Source organism: Camellia sinensis, chromosome 13, assembly GCF_055761805.1.
Source record: "Camellia sinensis isolate YWXY chromosome 13, ASM5576180v1, whole genome shotgun sequence".
Taxonomy (NCBI): Eukaryota; Viridiplantae; Streptophyta; class Magnoliopsida; order Ericales; family Theaceae; genus Camellia; species Camellia sinensis.
Window position 1 is genome coordinate 60,006,367 of NC_138973.1, and position 16,100 is coordinate 60,022,466.

General features: G+C 36.3%; 1 protein-coding gene across 1 annotated transcript; it reads left to right on the forward strand.

The window, feature by feature from the left end:
- Positions 1-4,403: 4,403 nt before the first annotated feature.
- LOC114293311 (chaperone protein dnaJ 13-like) lies at positions 4,404-14,751 on the forward strand. Its single transcript, XM_082900560.1, has 4 exons — positions 4,404-4,536; positions 13,101-13,178; positions 14,151-14,389; positions 14,736-14,751. Exons 1-4 carry the CDS (start codon positions 4,438-4,440, stop codon positions 14,749-14,751), a joined length of 432 nt encoding a protein of 143 aa, XP_082756686.1. The 5' UTR covers positions 4,404-4,437.
- Positions 14,752-16,100: the final 1,349 nt, after the last annotated feature.

The following is a 16,100-nucleotide window of genomic DNA, read 5'->3' on the forward strand; positions in this document are numbered from 1 at the left end:
TTGTGACAGGAAAACCAAGAAGATATGGCTGTCACAGGAGAAATATGTTGAACGGGTAATTGAAAGGTTCAACATGAAAGATGCCAAGCCAGTCAGCACACCATTGGCCAACCATTTCAATGTGCCAAAGCGTTCGTGTCCCACGACCAGCTCTGCAAGGAAAGAAATTGAGACAATCTCTTATTTTTCCGTAGTAGGAAGTTTGATGTGTGCAATGGTGTGTACCCGGCCAGATATAGCTCATGCAGTTGGTGTTGTGAACAGATTCCTCGCCAATCCAGGAAATGAGCATTGGGAGGCGGCCAAATGGATTCTTCGGTACTTGAAAGGAACTTCAAAGATGTGTTTATGTTTCGGGGGAGCTGAACCAATTTTGGAGGGTTTTACAGATGCGGATATGGCAGGTGATCTTGATAGTAGAAAGTCTACATCAGGATTTATGTTCACCTTTGTAGGGGGAGCTGTTTCATGGCAGTCCAAACTACAAAAGTGTGTTGCTTTATCTACAACAGAGGTAAAGTACATTGCTGCCGCAGATGCTGGAAAGGAAATGTTGTGGTTAAAACGGTTTCTCCAAGAATTGGGCCTACAGCAGGAAGAGTATAAGGTACATTGTGATAGTCAAAGTGCAATTGATTTGAGCAAGAATTCCATGTACCATTCACGTACAAAACACATTGATGTCTGGTATCATTAGATACGAGGAGTGATGGAAAAGCAGCTGATGAAGCTAATGAAGATTCACACAGACAAGAATCCTTCTGACATGATGACCAAGGGTGTCACCAGAGACAAACTGGAAGTTTGCAAGCATCTGACCGGGATGGACTTCAAGTGAGAAGTTAGTTGTCCATGTGGGCGTGGAGGGGAAGAATTGTTAGCTCCATCCACTACCCACATGGTAAGGAGCCCACCATCCACATGGTATGGGTGGCACCATGTGGTAAAGAAAGCTGGTAGGGCAATACCAACTCACCAAAGGTAGATGGGGAGGGTGGCACAACCAAGCCCACTCATGGCTGTCATTTCACCTGCTCCTCTTCTCTTGGTTATAAATTGAGATGAGTAAGGAGGGGTTGTATAGAGATATATGGGAGTGACACACTGAGCAAAGAATACACAGAGGAGAGTATAATCTGTGAGTGAGAGAGTTCTATAGAGTTGTGAGGTGTGAGTTCTGTAATCTCCCTCCGGAATAATTCTATAGTGGATACCTCTCCTGTGGACGTAGGCAATTGTCGAATCACGTAAATATTCTTGTGTTATTGCGTGGAATTGATTTCTGGTGTCCCATAGTACTAACAAGAATGGCTAAAAATCGTAATTGGAACTGGAATTACCATCCACATATTTTGATAGCCTGTTTCACAATTCAACCAGTTCAAAATGTAAGTTGACTCAGCTGCCCTGATTGCACTGTAATTTGTAACATTTGAATATTAAGGGTCAAAACCTATGAAGCACGGGTGCGGGTACGAGTACGGGTACGCCGATACGGCAAAATCCCAAAAAAGTAGAGTACGGGTACGGCTGCGGTACGCCGATATTTTTTTATTTTATTTTTATTTTTTATAATTATGGTTAAAAGATCCAACCTACAAATTGAAGTTAAATATCAAAACTAAAAAGAGAATTGTAAAACTAAAAGACAAATTAGATAATGTTAATAAAAAAAAATTAATTTGGTTGAAGAAGAAAAAAAAGTTAGATAATGTTAATAATCAAAAAAATTAATTTTAATCTAATTAACTTCAACATCAGATTATAAATTAGAGAAAAAAAAATTAGAACACAGACAAGGGTTAATAAATTAGATCAAAACTAAAAAAAAAGGGTCGAAGTCGATTATACACAAAAAAGGGTCGAAGTCGATTATAATTTTTGATTATTTTGTGTTTCCAACATCAACATCAGATTATAAAGAAGAAACAAGAAACAAGAAAAAAAACAAAAAAAAAATAAAGATGAAGAGATTATACCTCTCTGAAGGTCGAAGTCGAAGTCTCTAGGTCGAAGTCGCAGACGAGGGTCGAAGTCGATCTCTGGTCGAAGTCGAAGACGAGGGTAGAAGTCGATCTCTGGGTCGAAGTCGAAGACGAGGGTGATGGTCGAAGTTGCCTCTTTGCTTCGATGAGATTAGGGCAGAAGTCGAAGTCGAGGGTGATGAGATTAGGGCAAATTCGTATATACATTTTTTTTTTTTTAATTTTTCTTAATATTGCTCCGGTACCCCTCAATTCTTCACAAAATTTGATTTCTGCCCCCGCCGTACCCAAAACGCACCAAAGGCGTACCCATGCTGTACGCGAGCCGTACCCATGTCGTACCCAACAGAGGCAGACGTACCCGACCACTTTTTTCCCTACCCGGTACGCGTGCAGCCGTACCGGTACACGTACCCGCACCCGGTAAGTACCCGGTGCGTGTACGGCACTATTTTTGGAGTACCCGTGCTTCATAGCTTTCCATAGATTAGATATCCTTGAATTGTTATTATCTGGAGTTCATCTGGACTTATTCCGTTTTATGTAGTGATTTTTCTTTATATATATATATATATATATTGTTTTGGTTGTATCTCGCGTTCTTCCAATTATTGGTAGGCTATGAAGCACGGGTGCGGGTATGAGTACGGGTACGTCGATACGGCAAAATCCCAAAAAAGTAGGGTACGGGTACGGCTGCGGTACGCCGATATTTTTTTTTTATTTTTTTATTTTTTATAATTATGGTTAAAAGATTCAACCTACAAATTGAAGTTAAATATCAAAACTAAAAAGAGAATTATAAAACTAAAAGACAAATTAGATAATGTTAATAAAAAAAATTAATTTGGTCGAAGAAGAAAAAAAAGTTAGATAATGTTAATAATCAAAAAAATTAATTTTAATCTAATTAACTTCAACATTAGATTATAAATTAGAGAAAAAAAAATTAGAACACAGACGAGGGTTAATAAATTAGATCAAAACTAAAAAAAAAGGGTCGAAGTCGATTATACACAAAAAAGGGTCGAAGTCGATTATAATTTTTGATTATTTTGTGTTCCCAACATCAACATCAGATTATAAAGAAGAAACAAGAAACAAGAAAAAAAACAAAAAAAAATAAATAAAGATGAAGAGATTATACCTCTCTGAAGGTTGAAGTCAAAGTCTCTAGGTCGAAGTCGCAGACGAGGGTCGAAGTCGCAGACGAGGGTCGAAGTCGATCTCTGGTCGAAGTCGAAGACGAGGGTTGAAATCGATCTCTGGGTCGAAGTCAAAGACGAGGGTGATGGTCGAATCTGTCGAAGACGAGGGTGATGGTCGAATCTCTAGGTCGAAGTCGAAGATGAAGGTGATAGTCGAATCTCTAGGTCGAAGTCGAAGACGAGGGTGATAGTCGAAATTGCCTCTTTGCTTCGATGAGATTAGGCCAAAAGTCGAAGTCGAGGGTGATGAGATTAGGGCAAATTCGTATATATATATATATATTTTTTTAATTTTTCTTAATATTGCTCCGGTACCCCTCAATTCTTCACAAAATTTGATTTCTGCCCTTGCCGTACCCAAAACGCACCAAAGGCGTACCCATGCCGTACCCATGTCGTACCCAACAGAGGCAGACGTACCCGACCACTTTTTGCCGTACCCGGTACGCGTGCAGCCGTACCGGTACGCGTACCCGTACCCGGTGCGTGTACGGCACTATTTTTGGAGTGCTCGTACTTCATAGTTGGTAGGGTATTTTTTTGGAGATTTGAACTACATCGTGGGGGCCAAAAATTTATCGTTCCTGTAAGTGCAATCTCTTGCTTTCACTTGTATTGGTCCCATAAATTTTGCTTATAACTAATTGATCAACAATTTTCCATGTTTACTCAATCTGTTCTATATGGAAAAGGTTTGTGTGTTTTATATTTACTAATGGACCTTTACTGCTTAGTTTTGGATCTAATCATTGGAAAGTTCTTTCTCTTAATTTCTTTCTGTTTTGGCGTCTGCCTTAGGTCAAATGTTATTTATGGTGTGCTCTTCTTCAAATAGAATCTTCACATTAACAATCTACTGAAAGTGATCATGATCTTGATCTGTGACACAAGAACACAACCAGAAGACTCTACATAATTTGAGCCACTTGTGTGTTTTTGTGATTTGGTTGAATGGCGATCTCTAAGCAGTTGAACCAGTCCTTAATTATTGCATCCATTTAATATTCTGATTTAGGCAGATGCCTAATTTATGTTAGGTCCATACTGCCTATGTTTTGGGGGTTCGTGTCAGCGAATAGTACATAACTATTTTATGTCAGAGAAAGAACTAAAGCTTCACAATGAAGTCAAGTCAGTCGTGTTTTTTTATTTCAGAAGTACTGGCATCCCATATAAATTTGTGTACATGATTGTGATACTGTTAATTCATTCTATGCTTTTGCTTTGGGTTTTTGATATTGTTCATGTGCTACTGCATGCAGATACTGCTTTCGAGGCATTTGAATGCTGTGATTGCAACTGGAGCACTTGTTATTCCAGCATCAATTTACTTTCTACTCAAGGTTGTCAAGGAATGCCCAACTTTTGACTTATGTCCAATCTGTCTAGTTGTTAGTAATTTGGTGTTCTCATTCTTAATTCCTTGTTAATAACTCGCATATAAATAAATATTTTCTTGTTAATGCTTCTTGAGATGGCCTATGAAACACTCAATTAACTAGGTTCAGTAATTAAACACCATATACATCCTTAGTTAAAAATGAGAGTTGAAATGCAATATGCAATTTCTAGCATATCACACAGGTCAGAATGAGTAAAGACTTCCAAAATGTTTTCCAATGTGCACGTCTGAAGGCAGAAATACAGTTGGCTGTAATAAAGCATAAAAGGATTGAGAACATTGCATAAAATTATATTTTACAAACACTACAAAAAAATTGACTTTTTGCGACGGTAAAATACCGTCGCTAATACTCCTAATGCCGTCGCTAATACTTTTTGCGACGGCAAAATGACTTTTTGCGACGGCAAGAGGGGGGTCGCAACTGCAAGGGTTGCAAAAGAGTTTTTGCGACGGTAAGTGCCGTCGCTAATGTTTTGCGACGGCATTTTTTGCCTTTTTGCGACGGCACCGTGCAGTCGCTAATAACGTTTGAAATGTCTTTACTTTTTTGCGACGGCCCTATTTTACCTTCGCTAAAAATGTTATTTGAGACGGTAAAAAAAACACTACTTTTTGCGACGGTGTGATGCCGTCGCAGAAAATATAAAAAATATGAAATTTTCTATTTTTTGCGACAGTGTAATGCCGTCGCAAAAAATATTAAAAAATAATAAAATTTCTATTTTAAATAATAAAATTTCTATTTTTTGCGACAGTATAATGTCGTCGCAAAAAGTAAAACCTGTAACAAAATTAATAAAAATATTAAAATTTTCTATTTTTTCCGACGGTGGTGCCATCTCTCTCTAAGAGCTGATTATTTACATTCTATTCACAAAAACATCATAACAGAAAATAAAAATAAAAATTTAAATTGATCAAACCATCAAATTCAATATTTTACAAAGAACAATTAAACTGTACATGTTCATAAAAGCATATTTAAATTATAAAATTCACCCAAATCGTAAAAAAAAATAAAATAATAAAATAAAATCTAAAATTCACCAATCAGCACATTGGATATTTAAATGCTCTTACAAAAATTAAAAAATTTCCAACAAGATTTCAATTTTGAGCCTATTTCAAAAATCAAGCTCCAAATTCCTTACTTCTAGAATCAGATCTTCCCCTCGGCAAAATTTATCCTTTTGACCTACAAATAAATAGATAACAGTTGCAAATTATAATCTTTTGGAGAAACCAACTATTTAAACACCAGTAATGAAGACAATGAAGACTGTGGAAAGAACACTTACGTTGTCATCAAGAACAACTGCATATCTCTCAATTGGAGAAACCAAAGCTTTCCCTGCTCACAAAAAATAAAAATAAAAATAAAAATAATAATAATAATAATAATAATAATAATAATAATAATAATAATGGAATTCAATGTAGTCCAAAATAGTGTAATAAACTCTTATTGTAAGATACCTGGGGAATTTTTTCATGTCTGATGGGAGTGGGAAGGGTTGGACTTAAAGGGTTCCTACCTGTCTTGGATTGTAGAATACACAAATTTATTTTGTAGGAACTCACATGCAGAGGGTCCATCATAAAGAATTGTGAGAAGAATACTAATATGTGATTACAATTAACTCTATATATGGTAGTTAATCAGGTGTAACGAAAAAAATTTTACGAAAAAATAAAAAAAACAGGGTGTAAAATATGTAATTTTATATATTGTATGTCATATATATGAATATGTAAGTCAAAATTAATGATTTTTAAACTCTAAAGGAGGAGAATATGCATAATTCACATTGTTTTTATTTCATCATTGGATTATAAGTTATTTTATTCAAACTTGTAATGTGTTTCGTATTTGTCTAATTGTTGGGAAGTGTCCGATGAGTGTCGTATCGGACACGGTGTTGGACACAACACTCTCCCCTCTTAGAAGTGTCTGTGCTTTTTAACTTCTCATCAAAACTCAACAAAATTAGAAATACAAATAAAGTAAATTTTGGTAAAACCTACAATGCTATGGCAACGTACCCCAGCATCAACATATTCAGGACCTAACAGTGGGCAGATTACATGCTTCACGTATAGTTGCTTTGCTATTTCCCTTGTTGGGGCTGATACAAGATCTTTAGTTTCTTTCCATAGACGACACTCATCCATGGTTAGAGCTGAATAACCATGCTCACTATCAGATAAGTATATAGAAGATCCATTCCTTGAAGCTTTTTGTATGCGTAGTACCTTACCAACCTATACATATTAGAAGAAAGAATCTGTAAGTGACAAATGTATGTTAGTCCACTCCAACATTTTTAAATGAAGCACAATATGGCCCAACTTCTTTGACTCATTTTCCTCAAGCCCATTTTCTCTGCCTGTTGAGGGATAACTGTAGGAAAATTTATGTTTCTAGAATTTAAGAAAAAAATATGGCCCAACTTCTTTGACTCATTTTCCTCAAGCCCATTTTCTCTGCTTGTTGAGGGATAATTGTAGGAAAATTTATGTTTCTAGAATTTAAGAAAAAAATTCCTTTCTCAAACCATAGTTTATGCTTTCAAAGGGAAAAGAGTTGGTAGTGGGGAATCACCCAGATTTTAGACAAGAAATTGACATCATGAATCATGAGGAATACATAGTGGGGTAAAGCAACAAGCGTGATCAAGAATGGTAATCCGAAAAGAACCTTTCTCCCTCTAAATATATGTCACAAAGTGTATAGTCATTATAAGAATCTCCTTTCTTAGACAAATTGATGGAGTGCAAAGCTAGGATAAGACCACATTTTATGCTTTCAAGGGGAAAAAAGTTGGTAATGGGGAATCACCCAGATATTAGACAAGAAATTGATGTCCTGACCAAACATAGGGAAGTAAAGCAACAAGCGTGATCAAGAATAGTAAACCGAAAAGAACCTTACACACACACACACACACACACACACACACACACACAAAAGTGGATAGTCATTATAAGAATTTCCACCTATTTACCCATTTCAGAGTTCCACTTTGCATAATCCAATTCAGTAATCAAGGATATTCAAGATACCAGTTCTAACAAGCATAATTTAGCTATATGTTTTACTTTAACTAACATTCAGTTACAACGAATGTAAAATAAAACCAATAATGAAAATTGTAAAAATAATCCACACATGCAGAGCTAGTATTAGGCTTAATCAGATTCAAAATTCTCATTTCTTTCCTTCCCTAATTGCTCTTCTCATCAACAAAATGAAATTTCATTTCCAAGCCTAAGCATTACATTAGGCTTAATCAAATTCAAAATTCTTTCCATCTCCAATTGTTTCTCATCAACAAAATTAAATTTCCTTTCCAAGTCTATAAGCATTATACTAACAAAAACTCAAACTCTCTTTATCATGCATAGAGTTCACTTCATCTTAATTAAGTATATTATAAAAAATAAATTCACTTCATCTTAATTAAGTATATTATAAAAAATGACAATTATAAGAAAGCTGTATCAGTGAATATACCAAATAATTCTATCCATCACGGGATAATTCCCAACTGAAAACGTAAGAGTCATTTTCGAAGCATTGGTTGCTTACCTCGGAGCACCTCTCTTCACCGAAAGCCTAACAACAAAAAAATTGATCTTCAATACCAAAAAAACACACTCTGAATCACAAGATAGCTTAACCAAGATGACATTGCATCCCCATAAATCAAAAAGGGAATGATATATTTAACAGATATATATATATATATTTATTTATATTTCCTAAGATCAATTATATATATATATATATATTTATTTAACAGATCAAGAAAAAAAACCAGATCATATATATATATATATATATATATGTAACAGATCAAAAACTCAATAATATATATATATATTTATTTATATTTCCCAAGATCAATCACTCTCCAATTGCTTCTAAAAGAAGGCTATCGTGTTCGTCCACAGCAGAGAGGCTGGTATGAGTAGCAGTACTAGGCAGATCTGTATGGGAAAAACAGATCAAGAAGAAAAACCAGATCATATATATATATATATATATATGTAACAGATCAAAAACCCCCATATATACACTCACAGATGTATATATATGTGTGTGTGTGTGTGTGTGTATGAAAACCCCCTATATCCGAAATCCCGACACAGAGAGAGAGAGAGAGATACCCTTTGAAATCGGCGGTGAGGGAAGATCGCCAGTGAGGGAGGAGTGGCGGTAAGGGGCGAGCAACCGTCAACGTCATTTGTGAGATAGAGAGAGAGGGAGGCAGCAGCGGCGGTAAGGGAGGAGGATCGACAGTGAGGTACAAGCGACGGTGAGGGAGGATCGACGATGACGGATGATCGGCGCCGTCGTTGTGTGAAAGAGAGAGAGAGGAAGGCGAAACCCTAGATGGAGAGAGAGAGAGAGAGAGAGAGAGCGAGCAGGAGGAGAGGGACGGCTCTGTTGTGTTTGGGTTGTGTCTGTGTTGTGTGTGTGTTCTCAAACAAAACCCTACACACACCCACACACCCACAAATGTTATAGTTAATGAATTTTTTATTAAAATAATTTTTATAGTTGATGAATTTTTTTTTTTCATTTGGTAAAGTTAAAAATTTATTTGTTTTATATTTATTTTATATTTATTTTAATGAATAAAAAATTATTATTATTTTTTTATTTGGTAAAAGTAGGAATAATATTTTCCATTAAAATAAAGTTAATTTTTTGTGGTCAATGAAAAAGAGAGAAGATAGATGAGAGAAGAGATAAATGAATAAGAGACACAAAGAGAGAGAGAGAGAGTCAAATAGACACAGAGAGAGAGAAGAGTGATGAATAAGAGAGAGAAGGAAAAGAGAGAGAAGAAGATGAAAAAATGGGTGAAAAGATATAGACAAAGAGAGAGACAGAGAGAGAGAGAGAAAAAAAAAAGAGCGAAAATAGATAAATAAGAGAGAGAGAGAGACAGAAAGAGATGAGCGAGAGAGCGAGAGAGAAAAAAATAAGAGAGAGAGAAGAGAGACAGAGAGAGAAGATATATGAAAGAGATAGAGAGAAGAGAGATAGACGAGAGACAGAGAAAAAGAGAGAGATAGATAGACAGATAGAGAAGAGTGATGAGTCAGAGTGAGAAAAAGAAGAGAGACAGAGACAGAGAGAAAGAGAGAGATGGACAGAAAGAGAAGAGTGATGAGAGAGAGAGAGAAAAGAGACAGAGACACATAGAGAAAGGGAGAGAGAGACAAACAGAGAAGAGTGATGAATAAGAGAGAGAAAGAGAAGAGAGACAGAGAGATAGGAAGATGAAAAAATGGGTGAAAAGAGAAATGTTCAAAAAAGTAAGACGACATCGTTTGTAGTGGATCGATAAATCGAGAAGGAGCTCGATAAATAGAGAAGATGAGAGTAATAAAGTGAGTAAGGCGAACATAGTGAGGGAGAGATGAACGAGATCGGTGCAGAGATAAACGAGAGGGTGAGAGAGAGAGAGGCGACTGAGAGAGTGATGTGAGGGAGACGATTAGATTTAGGGTTTTTTTTGGTTCTAAAAAGATTGGGGATTTTTGGGGCGCGGGAATGGAAAAAATGGGGGGAACCGAGCGGGCGGGATGGAAAAAAAATCATCATAAATAAATATTTAAATAATAAAAATAAATAAATAATAATTTTTATTTTCTTTCCGTTATTAAGGTTGATTTGTTTCATATATATTTTAATGAAAAATATTTTCACTAAAATAAAAGTTAATTTTCTGTAGTCAATGAAAAATATTTTTATGCGGTCTATTTTTTTTTATTACTAAAAATCATGAACTAATTTTTTGTAGTAGAGGAAAAGGAGCGGCAGCAGTAGTGAAGGTGGTGGATAAGAGATGATGGTGGTGGTGGCGGTGATGGTGATGGCGAAACAGATTAGTGGTGAAGTTGTGGTAGTGGTAGTGTAAATGGAGTGGCAGGGATGAAAGAAAGGTAATGGTAGTAGTAGTGGTAGTGGTGGTAGTGGAGTGGTGGCAATAGTAGTAGTAATGGTAGTCGTAGAGGTGAAGTGGCTACAGTAGAAGTAATGGTGGTGGTAGAATGGTGTTTGCAGTAGTGGTGAAGGTGATAGAGGAGATGGGTGGTGAGAGAGAGAAATGAGTGAGAGACAGATAGAGAAGAGAGTGAAAGACAGAGTGATGAGCGAGAGAGAGATAAAGAGAGAAAGAGATATAGAGAGAGATAGAGAGGCAGAGAGAGAAATCGATAGAGAGAGACATATAGAAAAATAGAGATAAACAAGAGATGAGAGAGACATATAGAAAGAGAGCGAAAAGAGATGAACGATAGAGAGAATAGAAAAATAGAGAGATAGAGAGAAAAGAGATGAGCGAGAGAGACAGAGAGAGAAAAGAGATGAGAGAGATAGAGAGAAGAGAGATGAGCGAGAGAGACATAGAGAGAAGACAAATGAGAGAGATAGAGAGAAGAAAGATGAACGAAAGACACACAGACAAACAGACAAACAGATAGATAGACAAACAAACAGAGAAATAAGAGTGATGAGTGAAAGAGAGAAAGAGAATAGTGGTGGTAGTTAAATGGCATTTGCAGTAGTGGTAAATGTGGTAGAGAAGATGGGTAGTGAGAGAGAAAGATGAGTGAGAGACGAATAGAGAAAAGAGATAAAGAGACAGAGTGATGAGCGAGAAAGAGACAAAGTGGTCGCTAAAAGTGCATTTTCTTGTAGTGGACCGATAAATCGATAGGGAGCTCAATAAATAAAGAAGACAGATAATTCAAAACTCTGTTCAAAACTTAATTCAAATCAATATTTTAATTTTGTGAGAGACAGATAAAGAAGACAGATAGAGAGAGAGAGACATAGAGATAGAGTGATGAACGAGAGAGAGATAGACAAAGTGGTTGCCAAAAGTGTATTTTCTTATAGTGGATCGATAAATCGAGAAGGAGCTTGATAAATAGAGAAGATAGGAGTAAGAGAGTGAGCAAGTCGAACATAGTGAGGGAGAAATAGACAAATAGACAAGTAGACACAGAGAGAGAAAAGAGTGATGAGTGAGAGAGAGACAGGGAGAGAGAGATAGACAGAAAAAGAGATAGAGAGAGAAAGAAAGAGAGAGATGGAACGATAGAAAAAGAGAGAGAAACAAGAAATGAGCGAGAGATAGACAAAAAAAGAGAGAAATAGAGCGAAAAGAGATGAGCGAGAGAGAGACACAGAAAGAGAGAGAGACAGAAGGAGAAGAGAAATGAGCGAGAGAGATAGAGAGAGATAGAAAGATAAGAGAGAGAGAGAGAGAAAGAGAGAGAGAAAAAAAAGAAATGAGAGAGATAGAGATAAAAGAGATGAGCGAGAGAGACAGAGAGAGAAAACAGATGAGAGAGATAGAGAGAAGAGAGATAGGCAAGAGACACAGAGAGAAAATGAGAGAGAGAGAAACAGGCAGACATAGAAAGAGAGAGAGATAGAGATAGAGAGAAATGAATGAAAGAGATAAAGAGAAGAGAGAGAGATAGAGACAGAGAGACAGGAAAATGAAAAAATGAATGAAAAGAGAAATGTTATATCAAAAGAGTAAGACGACATTGTTTTTTTTAATTTTTTTTGTGACAGAAAAATACCGTTGAATTTATTCAAATCATTTTGTGACTATATATATATGAAGCTATCTCAAAACCACAATCACCAAAATCTTTTAAAAATTCACTAAATACCAAAAATACAAAAAAAATACCATAATTCAATACATTTTTTTTTTTGTATTTTTATGTATTTATTAATTTTTAAAAATATTTTTTCATAAATTTTTTATTTTTTAGATACATCTAAGTAAGGTACATCTAAAAAAAATATTTAAAATTTTAAAAATATTCACTAAAAAAAAACACGAAAGCCCCTTTTTGTGACGGCAGAAAATGCCGTCTCAAAAAAGCAAAGTATTTGCGACGGCACCATTTGCCGTCTCAAAAAAGCAGAGCATTTGCGACGGCACTATTTGTCGTCTCAAAAAATGAGAGTATTTGCGACGGCAGAAAATACCATCGCAAATACTCTCATTTTTTGAGACGGCAAATAGTGCCGTCGCAAATGCTCTGCTTTTTTGAGACGGCAAATGGTGCCGTCGCAAATACTCTGCTTTTTTGAGACGGCATGCCGTCACAAAAAGTGACTTTTTGAGACGGCAAGTGTGCCGTCGCAAATAGTTCCGTCTCATATACCTAGTTTTCTTGTAGTGAAACAAGTAGAGAATGAGTTGTGTGCCTATATGACTTGCGTGTCTATATGCTGATATGTATGAGCATCTTTGCTTATGCCATTTGCTGATGAGATTTGACAATAAGGGCCAGTGGTTATTCTTTTCTGAGCTCTTTAAATGCTGCTTTGGGATCTATATGGTTAAGCAAAACTCACTTGAGAATGAGTCGTTAATAGCTTTTAAATTTTTATGCCTTCTTTGACTAGAAAATTCCATATTTTTCTATTGAATTTTAATCCTTTTGGTATGTTCACAGACATTCATTGTAAAACCTTATTACCTTAAATGGGAAAAGCATGAAGTGTTGGATAATATGAAGAAGACTGCAGCTCAGGTATGTAATACCCCATGTCTAAGATAGTCCTGGTTTCCCTATTTTTTCTCTTAGAAGGAACTTCGTGATCACTGAAATTAGAGGTAACGGGAAGGAAAGTAAATCAAATAAGAAGATAAGGGACGAGAGGTAGTGGTTCCATGATTCAGCGGGTAAAGGAGATCACTACGAAGAATAAAAGGCATCTCCCAAGTGGTAGCATTTGGGAATGATCCATATCAATTAGTATGAAATCCTACAGCAAGAAGGAAGGAACGCATGATAGGGAATGTAGTAGAAGAGAAATGTTCTTTGAAAGTGGCACACCGTCCTCCATTTGGGAACTCCTTTCTATACTTGCCCCTTGCAGGCTAGAGCCATGGAGCTGAAGGCAGAGTCTTTAGTTGCTCATGACTTGGTCCTAACCAAGCAAAGGAAATCTGAATATGGATGAAGAAGCAAGGCCTCGTTTAGATTGACTATTGGCAGATCGAGATTAAAAGCCAGTACCAACAAAGTGCTTTCATTGTGTAATACCCATGTCCAAGATAGTTTTGGTGTGCTTGCTCTTTTCCTTAATAAAAAATGATATACCAATAATCAAGGCGGCATACCCCCTGATACTGGCCAAAACCAGACAAACAGAGGCTAACAACAGGGACAAGGAAAAAAGAACGTAACAGATCATGACACAAGACAAAGATCCAGCAGAAACATAGAAAAATCTGGACACCAAACACTAGCTGGGATCGTCCTGGCCTGGTCTTTGTGACCCCTCATTGTGGCTAACAACCAGGGCTTGAGGGTTGTTCTCAACATCTTTGACTCCATTGGACTTCAACCTTATATTTCTAGTGGCATCCTTTTGAATTGAATCTCTGTCCTAATCGCTGTTGCGGAACATTCTGCAATTTGTTGCACCCATATTCAGTGGAGGAGGCACATGGGGCCCAGGAGGGGCAAACTTTTTATGTATTTCCCTGTTTTGTGTAGGTTAGGGAGGCAAGGGCAGCAGCTGAGAAAGCTCAGCAGTTGTTACAAAATGTGGCCAATAGGAAAAAGAACAAGCAACTAGAAACGGGTGGACTGGTAATTGCAAAAGCAGTTTATGGAAGTCAAAACGCTTTGAAGAAAAAAGATGAAGTGGGAGAAACAAAAGATGAATTAGCTTCACAAGTCATAGATGTCACTTTACCTCTAAATTTCCTGGTCAATGATTCGGGCAACTTAAGGTACTTCTCTTTCATATTTGAAATTTTGATTATCTCCTCTGTATAGTTTATGTGCTGAGGATTTAATACAGTTCCAAATTTAGTACCATTGATAGTTTAGTGCACATATCACGGCGGTGTTCACTATTGAATTATTTTCCCTTTCTCTAACAAAATTTGACTCGTCAAAAAAAAAAATTCCAACTTTCGATTCCTCGTTAAGCTTGTTGGTTGGCCTTTGATTTTTCAATATATTCAGGATAAGTTTTTGAGTAGCTTATTTTATGCTCCATGAATACAATATATACATATTCTAGAGATCTGTTGGAAATTTCTATAATCTTCAACTTTCACTATTTTTGTGCAGCTCCATGAGGGTGTGAAGAAGTCAGGTATTATGGGCTTCTGTGATCCTTGTCCTGGAGAACCTAAGCAGTTGCATCTGGAATACACTTGTCATGGAGAGATATATGATGTACAGAAATTCCTCCTCTCTCTCTCTCTCTCTCTCTCTACAAGTGTGTGTTGATTGATGACTAACGCATGCTTGGTTGAATCTTAAACAGGTGGTGGTTGATGATTATGAAGAATTGTTAATACCCCAGGCAGCACACAAAATCTGAATTCCATACAAGATTCTGAACATAAAACTTTGCTTGCCTCGTTCAATTTTGCATGTTTCACCATGCCTCTTGAGGTATCCTTAATTAAATCATCCATTCCCCTTTTTCTCTTTTTGATAATTTGATTTTTGTGTTATATCTTGTCCTAAATTGTAGAAAAAAAAATGAAGGCATTGAGAGAACTAATTCTGTTATAATGTAATTGATTTTGAAAGCTGTGAAATAAAAATAAAACAAAGGTAATTTTTTTGTACTTATTTCTGTCACATGAAATGAAACTATATTGGGCATTCTACAATGAGGTTGTTGATTTCATTTTCATTGGCTGTGGTATGTAATCTTTATGTCAAAAGCATATACTTTGAGCTTCTGAACGAGCACAATTTGTTTGAAACAACCGATGTACAACTCTAGTTGAACATTCCATAAAAAATTCTGTTATGTAAGATATTGATCATGGTATTAAGAAAAAGGACAAAAAATGTTGGTCGTAATTATGTCTAAATATGCAATGTGGCTTATATGGTTATGTGCTAAATCAGAGATCTCAGATTGGAGAATGGGAAAAGGAAAGGCTGTTGACAATTCTACTTGTGCATGGTGGTGTATGCAGGTGCAGTCTTAATCAGTGACGGAGGGAAGATTACTGGAGCTTTCAAAATGTTGAGGCTGTGTTCAGAAGGTTCTGAATTTGAACTATTTGAATGCATTCTTTTGATTCAGAACTTTAAAGATGGCCGGGGACTAATGTAACCTCTTTGCCCAACAAAGCCCTGTGCACATTAACTTGATCAAGTATAGGAAAGATTGGATTTCAGATAGGAGCAAAGGATTATATATAGGTGAAGAACACACATGGCAATCCCAAAAAAGAAATAAGGATAGCAGTATTATGGGATTATGGGTTGAATTGTTTGTTGCTGGAATTGATATATTCACATTGATATTCAATTGTCCATAGATTTCATCAATCATGCTTTTACATGATGCTTTATTGGAATAATGGGCAGTTATTTTTATTGTTTGACAGAGTAAGTGTATATCTAGACCTCAAAAGCACCCATGGAAGCATTTTTTACCATGCAAAAGATGTGGTAACTTGTTAGGTG